This window comes from Drosophila suzukii, chromosome 3, assembly GCF_043229965.1.
Source record: "Drosophila suzukii chromosome 3, CBGP_Dsuzu_IsoJpt1.0, whole genome shotgun sequence".
NCBI classification, from domain to species: Eukaryota; Metazoa; Arthropoda; class Insecta; order Diptera; family Drosophilidae; genus Drosophila; species Drosophila suzukii.
The window spans coordinates 72,558,828-72,580,428 of record NC_092082.1 but is presented as its reverse complement, the minus strand read 5'-3'; the positions used below and the strand labels follow the sequence as shown (position 1 = coordinate 72,580,428).

At 36.5% G+C, this 21,601-nt stretch overlaps 1 protein-coding gene across 8 annotated transcripts in view; it reads right to left on the bottom strand.

Annotated features, from left to right (window-relative positions):
* Nucleotides 1-21,601, bottom strand: part of pum (pumilio) — a 188,216-nt gene that overhangs the window by 164,653 nt on the left and 1,962 nt on the right. For 6 of the 8 annotated variants that reach the window (XM_065865315.2, XM_065865318.2, XM_065865317.2 and 3 more), the window contains exons 2-6: nt 19,101-20,255; nt 17,023-17,841; nt 465-706; nt 210-336; nt 23-141 (exon numbers count right to left, since the gene is read on the bottom strand). In XM_065865315.2, the coding sequence (XP_065721387.2) occupies nt 23-141; nt 210-336; nt 465-706; nt 17,023-17,841; nt 19,101-19,430 (1,637 nt within the window). In that variant the 5' untranslated portion in view covers nt 19,431-20,255. Of the gene's footprint in view, nt 1-22; nt 142-209; nt 337-464; nt 707-10,548; nt 11,182-17,022; nt 17,842-19,100; nt 20,256-21,601 lie in introns of those variants that run through there. The other 2 variants (XM_065865321.2, XM_065865322.2) reach the window with 2 other exon arrangements.

Here is a 21,601-nt window from a genome sequence, read left to right as displayed (position 1 = left end):
TTGAAAGTTGTCTACTACTTACTTGAAGCCCTTGTCATCGTCCATGCCGTTGACAACACCATTTGTGTTTGTGACCTGATCGTCCTTCTTCAAACCGTTTGTGTCAAACGGAGAGTTGGCCTTTTCCTTATCATCGCGTGACTGAAATTAGGTTTAATATATCATTATTATTTACTATTTCTGGACGTTGGTAGAAATCAAAAACATACCTTATCGTTATCGTCAAACTTTAAATTGCGCAAACGCGGCTCTAATCCAGAAAGAGGGCTCTCCTTATTGGTGGGCGAACCACTGAAAACATATTCCACCACCTTGGCGCAAGTCGAATCGCGGGGACTGCAAAGGAAAATACATTATTATTACAGTTTCTGTTAGTTTACAAACATATTTTATAATTTCCTTATCTACTCTTCACGCTCTATTGCATCAATTTGTAAACTGAAATTTTGTGTTAGTTTTCTCACCTCAGTATGCCCGCATTGCCGCTGTTCGAAGTATCGGAGGCACCGCCATGGGCGTAGGCTCGCGAAGGGGGCGGTGCCAGGATATTCTCGCCCTGTGTGGACCAGGTGTGGTCCTTCCACACAGAAGAGGGATCCCCAATGCCGGGAATCTGCAAGGGATTCAGCGGTCCACCAGGATTACTCGAGGAAACGCCCTTGCCATCGGATTTCTCCCACAATTTCTTGGCAGTGGATGTGGTGATCTGAAAAATAATAATAAAATTTATATTATAATTTGCACATCAAGTTTAGCATGATTTTTATATATATTCCTTTCTCAGTTCCTGTAAAAATTATTTTATTCCTCCCCCTTATATTTACTTCTTTTAGACATGAATTGTTCTGTTTGATTCACCTTCACTCAACTTGTTTTATGAGGAAACGTTCAAGTCTTACAGCTATATAGTAAAATTTCGCTCTCTTATACAGTTGCGGCAACAAAAATAGCACCAAAGTGTGGGCAATTTTTATTTGTGTACAAAATGGTCATTTTTTGCAATATTTTTCTTCTGTGTGTAAGGGTAAGTAGGTTTACATATCGTTTAACTAAAGTAAAAATGGTTGTGGGCGTAATGCGAATGGTTTTTAAAACTTCGATAGATTTATGAAAAAAGTAGCATAATTATGCGGCAACAAAAATAGCACTATTAACGGTTTTTGGGTATAAAACTTCATTTGCTCAGATTTGTTGGCTGTTTTTCGTTTTGTTGTATTAAGAATAAGTACTACTAAGTGAATTGGTAAAATACTGCATAAAATAGTGTTCCCAATGGGTCATTTAGCGCGCTGTAATGATACAGATAGAAGGACATTTAAAAAGCTAATTTATAAAGGCAATGCAAAAGATAAGTTAAGTTGAATCGTTGAATTCTTTAAAATAATGATTAGTAGTTACCTAAAACAAGAACACAAAAGAATAGCACGCAGTACGAAAGCCGCAATGACCCCATAACTGTTAAAAAGTCATTTGCATGAATGCAAGTAGGTCCCGTTTTAGGCGCCTATCAAGTCGCTTTTTTTTTTTTAATATTTGTAAGTACATAAAAAGTTGGATATAATGTACATAAAAATCAATTATGCGCTTGACGTCCAAAAAAAAAATCTCCCTAGACTGCAGAGCATGGGTGAATTTGAAGGGCGAGTTTTAAATAAGGCCCACAATAAAAGGAACACTCTTATATGGTCTGGCGGCTGAAAATTGCTCATGTTTAGATGAAAAAGACTTTAAATTCACATCAGGTAACCTACATATCCAAAATTGAGTCCCCATTTCACATTTGCAAAGAATAATAATGGTGAAGCAAGTATAATGGTATGGGCATATTCTCTTACTATAATGTTGGTACCATATCATAATGTAAACCCATACAGGATCAACATGTTCACCTTGATAGCTCAGAAATTGTGATGCAATTTTATTCGTAATACAAAACTAATTTATTTCCGAAGCTTTACCACGGTTATAACCCAAAAAAAATCAGTCAGAAAGTCGTACAAAGTTTTAAAACCCTTAAGCTAAATGGTATAATGGGGACCTTACAAGCCCCAGAACTAAAACACATCGAAAATCTTTGCAGAAATGTTAAAAACTATGTTTTTAATGCAAAACCGAAGAAAAAAAACTGCCCTCGAGCTATTTTGAAAGAGCCAGACAACAATTTTGCCAAGGGAAGATTCTGGTGTCTAGTGACGTCAAGGTCGGTCGTTGTTGTTGTTGTTGTTGCAGCCCAAGCTTTAGAACAATATTTTTTTACCTTAAGGTGTATGAAATCATACATTTCAATCAAAAAAAATTTTCAAATCGCGTTATTTTTAAGTTTTTTAAGTTTTTTATTTAAGTGGTGCTATTTTTGTTGCCGCATAACTTTGCTACTTTTTTGATAAATGTATCGAAATTTTAAAAACCATCCGCATTGTGGGCGTAACCACTTTTATTTTAGTTAATAGATATGTAACCCTACTTACCCTTACAAACAGAATAAAAATATTGCAAAAAATTACCATTCTGTAGCACAAAGAAGAATTGCCTACACACTGGTGCTATTTTTGTTGCCGCAGCTGTACGTATAATAAGATTAAATAGTTGGATAATCACGAAAAAATTAAGGGGAAAAGTATTTAAATCGCTACAAAGAAACGTTCACGGCCGTATTCCCATTGGCAATTGATGAGTTCCAGAAAAGTAAATATCAGAGAAATCACATCATCATCATCTCATTGACAACAATACCGGCGACATAAATGTCAACGGAGCGTTGCAAACAAATTGTTAATTAACTTTTGCCGCCCTCTTTTTTGTGTGTTACTGTGTGTGTGTGTGTGTGTGTTGTGTTAACCATTCCCAAAGGCAATTCCTTGCGTCATAATGCGACAGAATAAGCCCCACCAACCACCCACACAGCTGGCAACTTCCCGACATCCTGACACACAGTTTAAATATTTAAGAGCTTATCAACTGGGCTTGAACGGAGGGGGTGGGACAATTGGAGGCGTTATTGCAGGTTGGACGGTGATGGGGAAAAGCTATCCTTGGCTGCGACTTTTGCATTAATAACAGCTCAAGTCACCAGTCCCATACAAAATTATGGGTTACAAGCAACGGGAAAAATAAGTTATGCCTTTCTTTGGCTCTTCAAACTTACCATATATTTTAAATTTTCCCAGAAATCAATTTCAATCAAATTCCAAACCAAAAATAAACAACCTAGCCAAAAAGTTTCCAATTAATAATATTTATTAACACCAAATTAAAATCTAATATAAATATTTGGTTTATATTAGCTGGCTTTACAATTGTCTATGACCTAAGACAACAATTTCACAGACCCCAAGATTTCAACCAGGTATGGCTCCAGGGATTACCAAACACCCAAATCTTTTGACAAATATTTAGCGTAGCCAATCCAAAAATTGTAAATAAAGCCAACGAAAATGCTTTAAATGAGGCAAAGTTGGGGAGAGCGTGAACAAAAATAAAGACTGAGACAAAGAAAAACTTGACAGTGCAAAAGAAAAGAAGCTTAACGCACAAAAGTGCGAACTTAGATCTGCGACCAGACACAAAAGATACAAAAAGGTTACCAAAGCAGTGATACAATAAAAATAAAAAACAATACAAGACAAAATTCAACGAACTGCTGATGCAATATTTTTTACATACATATATTTTATATGGGTCACAGTCTCTGTCCGCGAAGTGCAAGAAAATGAATGAAAATGTTTTGAGTAGGCAAGAATAAAAATAAATCAAATAAATTAATTAAACCGCAATTAATAAATATGCACAAAAAGAGGTGCCAAAAAATGCGGCGCCGAGCAAAATAAAAATCAGCGACCGGAAAAGTGAACAACAAAGTTAAATTCGTTTTGTTAATGAACAAAACAAAAGGAGGAAATATATTTCGGTTGAGAAAAATGTGCACAGTAAGAAAAGTTGATATATGATTAATGGTTACACAATTTAATTATATAGAACAGGCGCCAAAATATACAATTGATATATTGTCTAAGATATTAATTGAATATATATAAATAATTTATTTGGCAGCAATGGGTTTTGAACCAGGTTTACTTTACGACAAAGAGGTGGAATCAATTCGAATTAACATTATTAACCCATCAAAATGTTGTTTTCTATTGTGTATATATAATTAAGGTGATTCGAGACCAAAACAAAATTCACCACCCACCTCCCCCGCAAATAGGAAAATCCGCACAAAAGAGAAAATCGTTCATTAACTTGTCCTTGACTGTGAAGATACAAAAAAACACAGATACAACAAACACAGGCACAACGCTCACACAGATACATACATCACACATACAGCTGAGCGAAAAAGGGAGCGCGTGAGGCAGAAAATAAAAGGGAGAGACAGACAACAAAAACCGGCCTCCTCTTTGTTGAAAAACATGCGTGAGAGAGCGAGAGAGAAGCCTACGAAAATTCCTGCAAAGCAAAGACAGCGATAGCGAGAAGAAGAAATAGCCAGAAAAACAACAAAAACGGCAAGAAAATCTTAGAATGGCAAATAGGCATTAAAAAAAATATGCTAAAGAGAAAAAAAGTAAGAAGGGGGTGGCAAAGGTGGTGGTGGATATTTGGCCATAGGCTTATGCAAAAGAGAACGAAGAGAAACAACAAAACAAAGCACAAATAGCAGAACCAGTCAGAATATGTCGAAAAAAAATTCAAAATTACATTCTGCGTAAATTGTTGTTCCCCCCTTCAGATTCTATTCAAAAATTTGTTTTCTTCCTATTTGATTAAAGAATTTGGTGTTGATAGGGGAATATTTTATGTAAATGATATTGACTAGATTGATTGAAAGTGGCTTGGCAGGTTAATGGTTTCGGTATCTTTTAGGATTAAAAACTGCAAATGGCACTTTTTATTTATTTATGTTCTTAAAAGATAAAATAAATAATATTCCATTAGTTAAGGAATCATTTAAAAGTGGTAGCCAAAACAAAAAACACTTTTATTATTCATAAGTTATTTTAAGGCAGCTTTGAAAGCTAAATAATTAATAGAGCCATTATCAAACATCTAAAGCTATGGTAAAAATATTATTTATTGACGTAATATTTTAGATAGTTCATTAAACTAATTGCCCATGATACGCACAAATTTTGAACCAGTTCTCGAACAAAATTAATGTCCCAAGTAAAGTGAATAATCTAATAACAACAAAGAGCTCTTAAAAATACGCACACAAATACAAATACAAATAATCCAAAACCAGTTGTACATTCAATTTAAAATTATATCTTAATTTTCGCATTTTCATTTTAATAGAACTATTATCATTGGCCTTGGTGGTAGTGCCATTCACAAAACATAAAATATTTTAAAATTATTGTAATATATCAAATGACTTCATGGTTTATCCAAGAAAGATAATCAAATGTAAAATATGAACTTATATACAAATACGAAATAATTTTAAAAAATTAAATATTTCTTAAATGTCATCTATCGTAACGAAATATGAATTATCATGGTGCATTGCAAACAAGTCCTTGAAATTATAATACCCTCTTTAACAGGGTTACAAAAACATTAACAACATTTAATTTTGAGCACGAAAAGTTGTTGACTTTGAGTTTTTGTGCGTTACACACACCGAAAATAAATAAACGTTGCCGCTGGAAGTGTGAGAGTGAAAAAAATGAGTGCCTCAACAAAAAGATGTGCGAAACGTCTTGAGTCAAACATCAAGATTAAATTGTTTAACGAAATCAAGGCGAAATTGTTGAGAAGGTTGGAGTTGCGGGAACACTTTGTTGCTCCTCTTTCGTTTTTAAATTTGTGCTTCCACCTTTCGATGTTGTTGTCAAGTGCAAGGACCTTTCGCGTGTCATACAAAAAGCCAAACGAAAATAAACTAATAAAAATAAAGCTAAGCACACAGGCACTCTTGACGGAAAAAATAAGGAGAGAACTAGCTACGTATCTACAGAAATGCACGAGAAATTGGGCGTGGCTAGATGGATTTCAGTCAAATAAGTGTTTCTAAAAATAATTTTAATTGAAGCAAAAGAAGTAGTACCAAAATGCAGTTAGCCAAAATTTTTAAAAATGTATCTTAAAGATACTATCCTTAAAGTTACATAGATATTCAAACATTTTTGCTGTCTGAAATATTTTAACATTGTGTAATACTTCTAATATCTTTTATAAAAATATTCTATATTGATTTTTTACTTTATCAAATACCATTTTTAGTTGCATTTTCAGTATAAATTCGCGGTATTTGTATCTGAGCGGAATGTTCTCAGTTATTTTCGGCTCTTCGCGACTATCGATTTTGTTTCTGTTGTTGGTCTGAACGCTTTTTGTTTGCAAAACGAAACAAAACAAAAAGTGCAGTCAGGCTGAGAAATGCGTTTATTGCGCTTTTCAACAACCGACTTTGCTGTCTGCTGTGCATATTTATTTGACTTTGCCTTTCTCCCCGAACGAGACAAAAAAATAAAAATAAAAAATGAGAAGAGAATGGGTAGAAAAAATATAGAGTGCAGTGCAACGCTAAATGGTTTTACTTTGGCGTGTGTATTTGGCAAAATGCAGCCGCTGAACTGCAGTAAATTCTAGAAGATTAATTGGATTATATGGGATTTTCCTGAGGCACTAAATCTTGTAACTAGTTGTCTTCAAATATATAGGTTTATTGGCCTTGAGATAGTAATAAACGAAAGTGTTTCATATAGTTAGATTAGAAGTTCTTGAAATATTGTTTGTTTACCCAATAACTTTAATTCTGTAATAATTGTAACATGTAAATATCTAAATATCCCTAATCAGTTTACTCAACTTTATAGTCTTCTTCTTTGACTAAACTTAAACTTACACCGCTAACTAGAATTTTTTGCAACTTTTGACGATGTCGAAAAGTTACTCAAAAAGAGCGAGAATTTTCCACGCAACTTGAGGTGAACCAAAGTTGCAAGTTGAACGCCACGAGAAAAGTTTTTAACGCTAAACTAAGTCACGTGACTTGCATATTTCCCATTTTCAAATATATGTATACCAAAGAATTGTTGCATTGCCGCCCGCTTTTCCTATAATTTAGCAACTTTGTTGTCATTGCAGTTGTTACTGTGTGTTGCTGTTTCGTTTTGTGTTTATTGGATTTGCCACACCCCCCAGTAGTTTACCGCCCCATAAGTTAACCTGTCCGTGTCTTCCGTCTTCTGTCGGTAAATTGTCATCAACAAAGTCACCGCTCCTTTGGCCCCTCAGTTTCCCATTTCTCCAAACCATCCTCCATATAGAGCTGGCTTTTCTCCTCTTCACTTCAGTCAGTTGCTGCAAACATTTCCGGCGCCTTGTCCGTTTGTCCGTCCGTCGGTTTGTCCGTCCGTTAGCCGGGTCCCCCGAGTACAATAAGTCAATCCGTTTTGGCCAAGGTGTCGAGTCTCGCCTGTCGTTGTCTCTGTCTCCACTGCCTATCTCCATCTCCCTCCAAGTATAAATCTTTATTGCATAATTCAAGTTTGCTTTGGCACTAGGTCTTCCATTAAATTCATGGCGTCGAATGCCTTAACTTAACATGAATGACAAAGTAAATGACGTTTTGGGCAAGACGGGTAAATTGAATAGTTAATTGTACATGACAAATTAAAATGAACACTATATACTATAGATTTAATCAATAAAACAAGGAAATTGTTTGTCATGAACGTTATTTAAATGACAGTTACATTACAAATTGACATAACATTTTATTTTGCTATTTTCATTAAAGTACAAACTTTAAGCCTCTTTCTAATATTATCTCCTAAATTATGTATACATACGCTTTACACATTTTATTTGTCGATTTATATATTCGTTTTTATTCATTTGCTTTATGTTAATCCCTTTGATAAATGCAAAACCTAAAAAAAGTGCCATGGTTAACAAACAATTTGCATATTACACAAAAAAAAAAGCTCAAAGTAGAATCATCCAATCGAGAACAGCCCCCCAAGGTGTCAACTCATAATGGTTTCAATGGTTACATTTTAAACGGATTCAAATTGGATTACCATTTACCATTTGTGAATGCATAAATTTAAATAAGAGACATGCCCTTATCGGGGGGCCGACTGTCATCTGTCGTCTGACGCGACCACGCCCCTTTTTCTGGCTAAAAGCCAATTCGGGCCACAACATATATAATACATATAAAAAGCCTAATCAGTCAGCGAGTTCGCTTCAGTTCAGTCAGACGCAATGCAATCAAGCGTGAAATAGATCGGGGGAAAATAGGGGCAGATAGATAGATAGGAAACCTAAAAGGTGGGGGAGCTCTCTGTGTTCGGTCAAAGGCAAAAAAAAAACACAACATCGCATATATAATTGAAACCGGAAAATATTTATTTTCATGTAAATTCCCTCCGAAAAAAGTAGAGAAGGAGATACAAGGTGGAAGAACGAAACCAGTAGGGGCAAACAGCATAAAATTCTATACACCCCCGGCACCTTCCCTTTTTATATATGTACTTGCCACAAAGAACTCAACCCTCTTCTGGTACCGAATCTGCTCACTTTACAGTTTACAGTGCGCTGTGGGGTTAAAACTACGTGAAATGCATACAAAAAACAATTGTCAGAGTGGAAAAAACAAACCCAATGAATGAATCAAATGAAAGAAAAAGCGAAAAATCAACTGCAGTCGGCAGAGACGAGGGCAGAGGTAACCGCAGAAACGCTTTTATCTATAAAGCCCAGGCCCCTCACTCGAAAAATAACGACAGAGACCAGAAACCGAAGCTACGTTTGGGATTTAGATCGGGAGGCTACACAAAAAAATATAATTCGATATCAAAACACAGTTTTTTATAAAAGGCCTTGAAGTAATAGCATTGAAAAATAAAGTGTATGGAACCCATTTTAGAAATAAAACAATATTTGTATTTATAATTTTTTTTAAATAACATTTCAAAGAAGTTTTATAAAATTAAAGGCCGAAAAGAAATTTATTCTCTTAACTCCTATCAAAACGCAGCTTTTTAGAAAAGGCCTTGAAGTAATAGCATTGAAAAACAAAGCTAATGGAACCCATTTTAGAAATAAAACAATATTTGTATCTATAATTTTTTGTATAATTACATTTCAAAGAAGTTTTATAAAATTAAAGGCCAAAAAGAAATTTATTCTCTAAACTCCTCCTATCAAAACCTAGTTTTTATAAAAGGCCTTGAAGTAGTAGCATTGAAAAACAAAGTAAATGGAACCCATTGTAGATATAAAACAATATTTGTATTTATAATTTCAAAAAAAAATTTTATAAAATTAAAAGCCTAAAGAAATCTATTCTCTAAACTCCTACATTTTTAAAACTTAGCTAAATTTCTTTAAGTGTTCATTTTTTGTTGGGCCATTATCTAATAGCAGCAGTAACAAGAAGAGCATGAATGAAACGTGTGTCTCTTATCTCATGTGAGCGCGCAGCAAACTAAATGGGGCTATTTAAATTATTTTAAATAAATATACATATCTTTTATAGCCCTCCTTTACTAGTAAGATAGTTTCAGTTAAATTTATCTGGATTTATCTATCTCAATCAACTAATAACTTGTTAACGAAGTTGTGTTAAACAGCCCGAGGGATTGATACAGTAATAAATGTAATTAAAAGTGGCCTAAGTGAGAACAGCATATCGATGGCATAGCAAAGATCAATTAAGCATTTAAATTGAAATTATATCATACTTGCAATACATTTAATGTATTCAAATTACCAATGAATGCTATTTGAATTGAATATTCGTTCAGATATGTTATCGGTATTTCTAAAGCTTAAAGTTGATTGAGTTGCGCCGTTGTCTACCTTTTATCGGAAAAGTCTCGTTTATCAAATCAGTTATGTTTTGATGTTGATATTTAACACAAAGGCATTTGCTAAACACTTGATATACATTAACTAAAGGCCTCAAACTGGTAGGATTGCTTCGATTAAAGGCAATTAACAAATATCAAGAGCAAGTGCTATTAGAAGTAAACTCAATCATTAACCGGTTGGATCTGAGGACCGTCTAAATGGATTGAACTTCAAGCTGTCGGCAGTGCCACTACCATTACCTCAAAGCGATCAATCATAATTCTGCTCCCATAGAAGATGAATGTTTGCTTAACCCATCTTTTTAAGCAAGTATCATCTTAGATCAGAAAATATTGATGATTGTTTTTTTTAAAGTGATTAACTTGTACAAATAACTATATCGATCGATAATTGTTCTAAATTAAAACAATTAACTTGTAATTCACCTAATAAGTTTATAAGATAAGATACGATTTTAAATGACTATATATTAAGATAAGATTAGAGATCCACAAAACCAAAACAGCATTATTATACGATGGGTCCCTGCTTGGGCGCCATGGTGCCAATGTAATAATAAGCCATAGTTAAGCACCTCTGTTATGCAAATAGGGCATTGGGTCTTCAGAGGGTTAACTTGGCAACTCGAGCGAGCACCTGAACAGCACCCATACCCAAGGGACGGGGCACCGCATAGGGGTTAAAGGGAGCGAGAGCCAAGCTTTTTGTGTCATTTACCATTTCCTGTGTGAGTGCAACATCCTCGGCGGTGCGAGCGTCCAACATTAAGTCGTGCAGTAATTTCATCATTGGACAGGCTGTGTGAGCGAGAGGGGGCGATGGCGAAGAACACACGGCGATCCAGTGCGCGACAGAGAGGGCGAGAGCGGTGAGAAAGGGACAGGGCGAGAGTGAAACACGTTACACTGGCTTTTTTTTTTCTTTCTTTTCTTCTTTTTTTTTTGCCGCCTGGCGATTCTTCTTCTTTATTTTCGGTGGGGACACACCGTGTGTCTCTATATATGATTTATATTATTTTCTGTGTATAGGGATTTATGATTTATTCACAAATTCTATACCGATTTAGAACTCTCGATTTCAGACTTTCCACACTCAGCTGTGATTTTCACACGCAAAAATCAATTTACATATATAGATTTATATACAACTATGTACAAACAGACACACACACGCACAGCCGCACTCGTTGCCTTAAAGCATTTTGTTGTTAATTTTCACTTGTCGGTTTCGGATTTTTTTTTTGTTTTCTAGATTTTGTTTTTCGTTTGTTTTTTTTAGGCAAGAAACAAAAAACGTGCTTTACGATCGGCCACAAAGACACACATTTGTTTAATTCCATGCAGACGAGTCAACTGTTGCGGCTAAACTGAAAATTCTACGCTCCACAGTTCGCGAAAAAAAAGATATCTCACCGCGATTGAGTGAGTGAGAGGTGGAGAAGAGAGCAAGTGAACAAGTACGAGCAAGAGAGAGAGAGAGATGGAGAGCGCGAGCAGCTGTTGTCTGACAATAACATAATCAGCAACAATTTATGCTGTTCAAAGAGCGAGAGAAGCGCTAATGAAAGGGGCGAAGAAGGGTGGTGGTGGGGGTGGGGGCTTCTCTCCCTCTCTTGCTCCACCGCCCCCGCTTTATCACCTTCTCTGTCGCTCACCCATTAGCCGCACACGTGCAAGCTTAGTATTCTATCTGTCTGTCTCTGTTTGTGTTTGCTAAGCCGAATTTGGCATAGTTTTTTTTACGTAATGCGAGAGCAAAGAGAGCCCAGCTTACGAGTGGGCAGTCAAGCTCGCTCTTTAACTCTCGCACCTTTGTGCGTGTGTGTGTGTGTGTATCTTAGAGGTGAGCGAATGAGCGAGCGGAGTAAGTGATCATGATTTGCAAACACAAGCTCAAGCAGCTGTTTGATTACAGCGCAAAAGAGCCGGCTACAGTGAAACCTGAATGCCCTACCATAATTTATTTACATAGATATTCAGGAACAATTTGTATGTTAAGCACTTATTATAATAGAGGTGATTACCAAGTTATACTTTACTAAGCGTGTTCTTGCTCGGGCGCCAAAAGTATCTACCTTTACTATCCTATCATGCATAAAAGAATTGAATTAAAATATTCATAATATAAATGTAATGTTTCCAGCTTACTTATCAAACCGCCTAACAAAATCAATAAGCTCTCCATTCCTGTTATCCATCTCTTTCTCGCCCGTCTTAACCTCCAAGTAATCAAATTGCTCGCGACAGTTGGCTGGCAATTAAAATCGTTTGGAGAGCGAAGTCAAACAGTAAAACGAAATTAAATTGTCAAACAATTTGCCGCTGCATTTGAGATGCTTTATTTAATTAATGCAAATGAGTGTGAGCGTAGTAAGCTGGGCGAGGGTGTGACGCATAGAAGCAGCTGCCATCTCAGCTGACCACCACCCGGTTGAGATAATCGAGAAAAACGTGCCAGAAGGCAGATAAATGTGGCAACAATAAAAAGCAATAACCTCACAAGTGAGAAGTGTACAGCAGAGAACGAGAAAGAGAGAAACTAAACCAGGTCTAGCCGGCAATGCAAATCAATCAAATCCGATGAAGTTAACGTCGACGGCGCAGTTGGCGTTGCTGCATTTGCCACCACCAGCAGAAGATACAGTGCAACACCTATAAACCAAATACGTACTTTTTAAATCACGGAACTTAACTATATCAAGCACCGCCCTCCATTAGAAATTGCATTGTAGACTTCTTAGACAAATTCATCCTAAAGAATTCGCGGTTTGAACTACCTTAATTTATAACCTTATCTCATTTATCATTTTGTTATGTTAATGTCAGAAACAGCCTTTTATTCAATTAACGAATGTCTCATACATAATACATATTGTGAATGTAGATTAGGTTATAATAGAAGTATCACTGTGGCATAGGAAAACAACAATCGCATACATTTTCCTTCATTATCATCAAAGCGGAGCGTCTTGGATGTTGGAAAATTGCAAACATTTCAGCTAATTGGCAAGAGAAGGAGAGCCGGAGAAGAGAAAGAGAGAGGGGGAGATGGAGGCGCTGAATGAGCGGCATTTGTTCAATTAGAACGTAAACGTTTATGAGAATGGGCGGCGGGTTGGTGGGCGGTAACTGGAGGAAGTGGATGTAGTCTAAAGCAGGGCCAAAAAGGAAGGCAAAAAGAAAGAAGTTGGCGTGAAATAAAAGTCCAACCACTAGCAAACTGGAAAAATTCTCAAAAAGACAAATAGAAATTAAGGAAAAGAAAAATCAACATTTACTTAGAACTTAAAAAAACTCTGAATCGACCTTTGCTAAAGGCGGGCTTTGTAATTTGATCATTATCAAATTCAGTTTTACTCAAGCTATCTTTAAAAGGCAACAATTCAATAAAATTTTAGACATCGTGACACTTGAGGTTAGTTGAACGGTTGAAACCTTTACATTTATTGATCAACAAACACTAAAGATAAGAATACAAAAAACAAACAAATTAAGATCGCTAAGAGCTCTGATCTAATTATTAATTTACAAAGGAAGTAACAAATTGGTTGACCTTTTTTTGCTTTTCCTAAACAAATGGAAAAAAAAACAACTACAAGAAAAGGAGGACAACAAAAACAATCAACAATGCTCGAAAAGCTTCTTAACAGAGATGTTCCAATTAGGAAACCCATTATCCAACCAGAAAACGCAAACGAAACGAGGGAAAAAAGCTGCGCTCAAAATCAGATGCCTCACACTGAGACAAATTCCACATGCACACACACATAAATCATTACGCGCAGGAAAAGCAACAAAAAACATGAAAGAGAGTACGGGAAAGGGGAAAACTGGGTGGAAAATGGAAGGTACTAGATGAGGAGGAGAATTCGCGGAGGATGAGTAAGCAGCAGAGACAACATAAAAGAAACGCAAGTAACAAGAACACCGCATACACGGAAAAAATATATTTTTTTTGAATGATTTTTACAAATCAAGATAATTTATGTTATTTTACTTTTTAATTGTGATGTCTCAAATACGCAGATATTTTTCAGTTTTATAATTAATACATTTTAAACTTACAAATTTATTAAGTTAAAAAAAAAGATATCTTTTATCGTTTTGTATACAATTTTTCTTACTGTGCAGAAGACAAATGCTTGGAAGGGGCAAAAGAAACAAAAGAGGAAGCAGAATGCGCCACATGCAGGGCAACAACAAAAAGCAACGCAAGTGAAACAATGAGCAAACTTAATGCAACAACAACAGCGCAGAAGAATCGTTGTCGCACCTCATCCCACCACTCCTCCTCTATCTTTCTTTTTAGTCTGCTGCTCCCCTTTTTATCCCATTCCATTCCATTCCGTTCTGCCCGGCTGTTAAGCGCAAATCAATGACCTACGACATCAACAAGAGCGCGTCAAACACACACGCAAAGCCATAAGTGGGAGCAAGAGAGCGGAGAGATAGTTCTGGTCGAGAGGTGCGAGAGGGAGAGGGACAGCACGTGGCAGGGAGGGTGGTGGGGTGAAAGGGGGGCGGTGAAAGAAAGAGGAGAGAGAGATAGAGAGCGAGAGGGATGCAAGGAGTTTAACGAATTGTGATTCCTTACCCCCCACAAACAAGTGTAGTCCAACTACAGTAAATACTCCAAAGGAAACAAAAATAGTATTAGATTGTAAAAAGGCAATATGCTATTTTAATAATTAAACAAACAAAGTTCTTTAATATTCGCATTTTTGATTGTTATTATTGTTTTTTTGATTGATTATTGTATTTTTTAAAAATATTTTACATAAATCTCTCAGATATACGTAACATCATATGTAAAATATATTATACATTATAATATTCCAATAAGTTTAGGGACTACTGTACCAACGGCACCCCACAGCATTATTATTCCATTTTCGAGAGCTTACTGTTATAAAGAGGGGACCAAAAGCAGTAAGCTTGAAAAAACTAGAGTAACAGCGCCCAGACGCCAAAAAGGAGGCGAAAAACGGGGGAAAGAGTAAGGACATCAACAAAGGAACTGAAAACGCAAAAACAACAATAAACTTTCCTGAAGCTCTGCTTTGCACGACTTCAGTTTTCCATGTTTATTTTTAAGGAAGCCTCCTGCCAGGAGGTCCTTATTCTGTTCTCCGTATTTCTTCTGCTCCTAGCATAAATGCAATAAATATTTTCTTCTTCCTATTCTGTTGGTTCTTTGGGCAAAGAAAGAGAGAAATTGCACAATATATGCACAAAAGGAAGTTGTTGCAAAGAAACCTGATGAAAAATAAAGGGTGACACAAGAAGCAAAAAGTCAGGCAACGAGAAGTAAAGTTTGTGGTAAGTTATAAGTGGTTAAATTTGTCTCGTTTTTCTTTAACTAATACAAGAAATTTTTGTTTTAAAAGCGAGATGGAGATGGTTAAAAAACTTGATCTTACTAATGTTTTAAAGATCTGTGAATAGATTTGAAAAAGAAATTTAAAATTAACTCTTACGAAATGTAATAAACTTCTTAATTTCCAGCCCTAATATTATAGTACAGTAAAAAAAACATTCAGAATACTATAATCACTTAAAAATCCAATAAATATTGGTTATACACATATGTATATCTTCAGAAAAACCGAACCAATATCATAGAAAGGGTATCCAGACTTCAACCTAACCCAAAACCATTTCAAAACGACAATTTGCTTGATAAAAACATAATCGATTGCGGGCCAACCAACACTTGCCCATAAAAACCCTGCATTGTGTGCGAAGGAAGTTAAAAGGAAATTGCAGTGCCGGGTGACAGGGGGGATCACCTGGAGCAGGGGTCAGAAAAAAAAGAAAGAACGGGCAGGTGTGGAGGACCAAAGGACCAGAGTCGAGTGAAATTCTTTAATTAAAATTGCATTTCCTATAAACAATTGTGACATAACGAGAACTTCTGCACTCCACAGCGCAGCAGCATCACAACTCATTAGTTCCCAGTATTAAATTCTTTCGTTTATAAATTGCAGGTAGTTGCTTCTGGCTAAAATGCCAGCAGTAGTCGAGTTCTCAAGTCATCAGATTGGCCGACGGACAGGTGAGTAGACAGGTGTGTGAGTATCCGAGCGAGTGTGTCTGTGCGGCATGGCATGTGCAATGTTCTGGCTTTATAAGGTTGAAATATTGCAACCGGAATGGGATCTATGTATCTCAGCCCCGCCCCTCTTTCTTCTACTCCCCTATATTTCAACATTTATCTCCATTAGCAGTGCAGCAAAGACACGAATAAAGAAACTAAGACGGCGAGAAGAAAAAAGTGAAGAGCCAAACAAGAAACCAAAGAATGGTAGAATCAGCAAAATAGTCCTCTTCGGCTAGTTTATATGGTCACAAAGAATCTATAAAGAATATTTATTCCCAACAAGTTATAACTAGTTATTATTTTAAGAAATCTCAAACTTAGTAATGGCCTAACAATTATTTTACGAGGCCTAAAGAAAGTTGGGAATTGGAAACGAAAAGTTTTCCCAAATGTTCTAACTATTGAAAAAGTACAAGGGCACAGCCATAAAAACCACAAACAAAGGCCAGGCAAAATTATTGATTTATCTAACAAGAAATTAAATGAAATTGAATGGTTAAAGTTTCGCCTACTTAATTTTTATTTGGGTATAAACTTTCGATTTAAACATGTAAGAGCTCTATTAAGGCCACTTAGCCATAACTTTTTGTAAGGACACTTTTTCGATAATTCGTTGGAGTTGTATTTGGGCATTTAATTGACAACTATCAACTTTTAGTTTATCGAATAAACGCTGAATAATAAGACACATGAAAGTGATGACAGCCGCAAAACAAAGCTGTCATGCTTTTGGCTCAATAAAATTTATGTAGATGAGTCATCTATAATTGTAACTTAGATTGATGATACGATAGGAGAAAAGAGAAAAGAACTATCCTTCAGTAACTCATTGCTTGTATTGTAAAACTTCTACCTAATTTATCATCTATCAATATCTGTTGCTATGCAAACAAGGTTTACTAATTAGCTTATCTATTCATCACTTATCTGTTGCATTAAAGGTCAATAAAAGTGATTGATTAGTAGCCTATCCATAACCGAACCGATTGCCTTATTTAACCTAGAGATATTCCCTTTTCGTTCTCATTTAGTATCTAGCCCACATTCACTGGATTAATCATTTGAAGCCAAGAAAATTAACCTATTACTCACCGCTGCATTCCGATTGGCAGCTGCAACAGCGGAGCTGTTCATATACTGATTCTGTGGCGGCATCATTGCGGCGCCCATGGGCACAGTGGTCTGGCCACCCATGTAGACATAGTCCTGTGGTCCTCCGGCTCCTGGAGGACCCAGTGGCGGTGGCTTGGGCATGCCCCCGTTCATTCCCGGATGCATGGCTCCACCATGATGGTCGTACATGCTGCCGCCCGATTGGGCATAAGACGACATGTGACCCAAGGCAGCGGCATGGTTGAGCAAATTCGAGTTATACTGGCCGGGATGTTGCTGTTGCTGCTGCTGTTGTTGTTGCTGCTGCTGCTGCTGCTGGCCGGGATGTTGGATTCCCAGGCCGTTGCCATTGCCCAGTCCATTGCCACCGCCCATTAGATGATGTGGATGCCCCTGATTCTGAGCCTGCTGTTGCTGCTGTTGTTGCTGCTGCTGCTGCTGGGGATGTTGCTGGTGTGGATGCTGATGTTGCTGCTGCTGTTGAGCTGCTGCGGCGGCTGCTGCCTGTGACATCATATGATTGTGCTTGGCCACCGCCGCTGCCTGTTGCATGGCAGCCATATTGGCCGCTGCTGCGGCCATCGACGGATGATGGAGACCACCATTCGTGCCGGAACCTCCATTATTCCCGCCACCACCTCCGCCGCCGCCACCACCGCCGCCCATGCTGCCCAATCCGCTGCCCATGCCAATGGTGCCAATGGCGCCGGGACCACCATTGCTGCCATTTCCAGGCGGTCCACCAGGGGCTGCATTGGCCGGATTCATCGGCGGATTGTACTTCCATTTGTCCGGGTTCTGAAATTAGGAAACAGAGATAAACAATCGGTTAAGATTATAAAACAAACTTTTAGATTGTATAATTTTTAATTGTTAAATGATTTATATTTTTTTTAGAGGTTTTTAAATTTACTTTTACAAAAACTTGAACTTGTTATTTAATATAATTAAAATGCTGATTATTTTGCAAATAACTATGCTATTCCAATTTTAGTCTAGTCTAGCTTTGCTTTAATTAGTTTTATATTTATGTTTAAGCTTTTATGTTATTCAAAACACAGTCAATAATTCACAATCTATGGTTTATCTAATGCTGTTCAAAGGAAGATAATTTTCTCAATAAACAAATAAATCACGAGACAAAAATAAACCAATCTTCTTTCTTAATCAATAACTCCTCTTCTTCTACAATTTAATCTCCTTAGCCTTTGCTATCCAGTTGGTGCAATTTCATTGGCTGCTGTTCCAATGCCAAATTGTGATAATCTGTTTATGCAACCATTTTGGCAGACACCGACCTTTGCAACTTATACAATCTGCGGAGGTCAAATGGGGCAACCCCCAAATGGAGAAGCCGCGAAATTTAATCAAGAAGCAGCACCACAAAAATAACCAAATTCCAAAACAGAAGAGAAAGAGTGCAAAAGGAGCAAAAAGAAAATTGCCATCTGATGCTAATTGCGCAAATGCAATCGATGCTAATTGCATTGAATAACCATATATTTTTGGGAATAATGTTATTTATTTTAATGTTATCTAAGTCTCTTTAAAAATTTAAATCAAAGGTAATGTTTTTAAAATTTAAAGGAAAGCTTAATAAAACAAATTAGTGCGGGGAAACATTGACTTTAATTTGTCGTACGGAAAGTATTATTATTTAATTCTACGTTTGAATTGTTTGTTGGTTTAAGCTAGTTATGTTGGAGAATGCCTAGATCAGATAATTCCCCAGTATAAAATCTTATCTTAAAATAATTCTTTAAATGGATTTAAATTTATTTATTAAAAAATAACTGTAAAAAATCAACTAATTGCTTCCCTATTTTATTTATCCCATAAATGAATTAACTAGAAAAGCCCCGAATACTATAAAGCAGCGGTCGACAGCCTTCAAATAAGCGGAAATAGCTCAGCTCGTTCTTTGCCGCCACACAAACAGTGTACCAGCTACTCAAAAAAATAAAACAAAAAGTATCCTAGTATTGCATGCCGACCGCTGCTTCAAAACCTAAATTAAGGACTCAAAAAACGGAAGTTCTAATATCTGTAATACTTACATCAATACCATGGCCGTCGTCGCCGCACGCCCATCGCGTCTGCTGTTGCTTCTGGGCAAAGTGGGCGGCGTACTCGGCGGCAGCGGCCTCGTGCAAGGTCGAGCCCACGGCACCCACTCCGGGCACCCCGCCACCCACTCCGCCCACGCCCACACCGCCAGGCGATGGACGTTGCTGGAAGACATAGCCGACGGCGGCGGCTGCGGCGGCACCAGCGGCATCGGCGGCATCCTGGGAAACGCCACCGCGAGATCCTACCACAATGGCATCCGTGCCAACGCCGACGCCTCCGCGGCCATTGCGATCATCGTTACCACCCAGAAACTTCATGTGTTGCTGGTGTTGCTGCTGCTGGTGTTGCTGTTGCTGCTGGTGTTGCTGTTGCTGCTGATGTTGCTGTTGCTGCTGTTGGTGTAGCTGTTGAAAATAGGGCGGTGGTGGACCGTAATGTTGCTGCTGCTGCTGTTGGTGTTGCTGATAGAGTTGCTGCTGCTGTTGTTGCTGCTGCTGCTGCTGCTGTTGATGTTGCTGCTGCTGCTGCGGCGAGGGCGTCGATATGGCAATTGTGGGCGCGCTTAGGAGCTCAATTTTGGAGGCTTTTCCTAGCTATCGCAGCTGACAATTTTGCGCGTATTGCCAACTTTTATTAGATTGGATACTTTTTAAAACCACACAAAAAGACCACACACACGATTCGTAGTTTTGAAATATTCACAAATGTTTTTTCTTGTTATTTTTTTCGAAATTTTCTCTTTAGATTTGCACTTGTTTGTTGTTGTAAAAGAAACCACACTTTTTGCTTAATTTATTTAACATTTATTTTACAGGCTTTGCTGAGATTTTTCACACACTTTTTGCTCAAAAAAAATTAATTTTCTTCGTTTGGTTTGGTTGTCGTGGTTGGTTTTTTTTTTACATAAATTTACACAAAATTATGAATAATATTTTACACAGTTGCACAGCTGTTGTTTCTTGGGACTTAACAAAACTGAACTTTTCTTTATTTAATTACGTATGAGAATTGGTTAAAACTTGAATTTTTTACAGATTTATTTTTGAGAATTGTGGAATTTCCGTTTATTAATGTAGTTTATTAATTATAATTAGGATGAATTTTAATTTACACGACGTTTTAATGATGAAAATATACACAAACTGCAATGAGAAATACAAATGGAAAATGTGATTAGTAATCTCGTGATTTTTTTTACATAAAATATGGAATCATATTAAAGGCATATTATTTATAGTGCCTCATTGGAAGATAAGGTAGATTTCTGTTCGCATATGAAGGACCCTCGAACCACTGTACCTTTGTGTGCGATTAAAAACTTTGAGCTGGTCATGGTAAAGAAAAGAATCCGATAACACAGACAGCAGACTGGGCGCATAATAATAATCAACAAAATAAAGCGCACAAGGGGCGAATAAAAGCAAAACAAATTCTTCTAAAACCGAAAGACAAGTAAGACAAATACTAGCCATGATTTCCTCATTACGAAAACAATAACAAAGTCGATGCCAAGGGGCGGAAAAGGGGGCTGGGTCGTTTGGGGAACAGGAGCCCCAAGAACAAGTCAAAGAAGAAGACTATCCATAGAACAACGCAAAGCTGAATCATGCGCGAAAAATACGGAAAATGAAATTAGCTTTCTTTGAAAACCGACTGGTGAAATACCCTTAAAAACAAACTAATTAAGGAGTACCAATAAAATATATTAATAATAATAAAATAATGTAAAATACATATAAGTATATTACAAGAAAATTATGGACAAATTAGGAATGTCTAAATGTTATTGCATATCAGGCAGTTATTTTCAAAACTACTTATATGTACTTATTTTTTATAGACCATATCAGTAGGTGCTTTAATATTGTAACAAAAAGGTGACATACGATAAGAAAGCATTTTATGTTGCATTTTTAAGTTTATCGTCGATAAAAAATAGATTCAAGGTTTAACTTTTTGCTTGACTCATTTTTAGCGATACAACAAAGTCAAAACCGAATTATGTATATATTAGTAGTATTGACTTATTAAAAATTTAAAACTTAATTAGCTTTGGGAATTACAAATTCTAGTTTCTGGAAATGTTATATTCGGTGAAGTAATGGGTACAAAGAAGTACAAATATAATATACAGAGTCATATAATTAATCAGTTTAATAATTTCGATTATTAATTGTATAATATTAAAAAACTTATGCAAATCTTTATAATAAATCGAATTAACACAAATTAATTAATTAATTTTTACGCTCTAAAATATATATTTTTGGAGATGATACATCGGGTAGTTATGACAATATACAAAAACACTAAATTCCACTTTTCTTAATAAAGGAAGATTTAAAGTATTTGGGATCTAATGATTCATTCGGTTTAGTGATCACAACAATATCGATTCTAATTGAAACGTATGAAGATAATGGTTTTACAACTCAAACAAATAGATAACATAGCGATCTGAAAAATATATATCTGGTTCTAGGCAAAC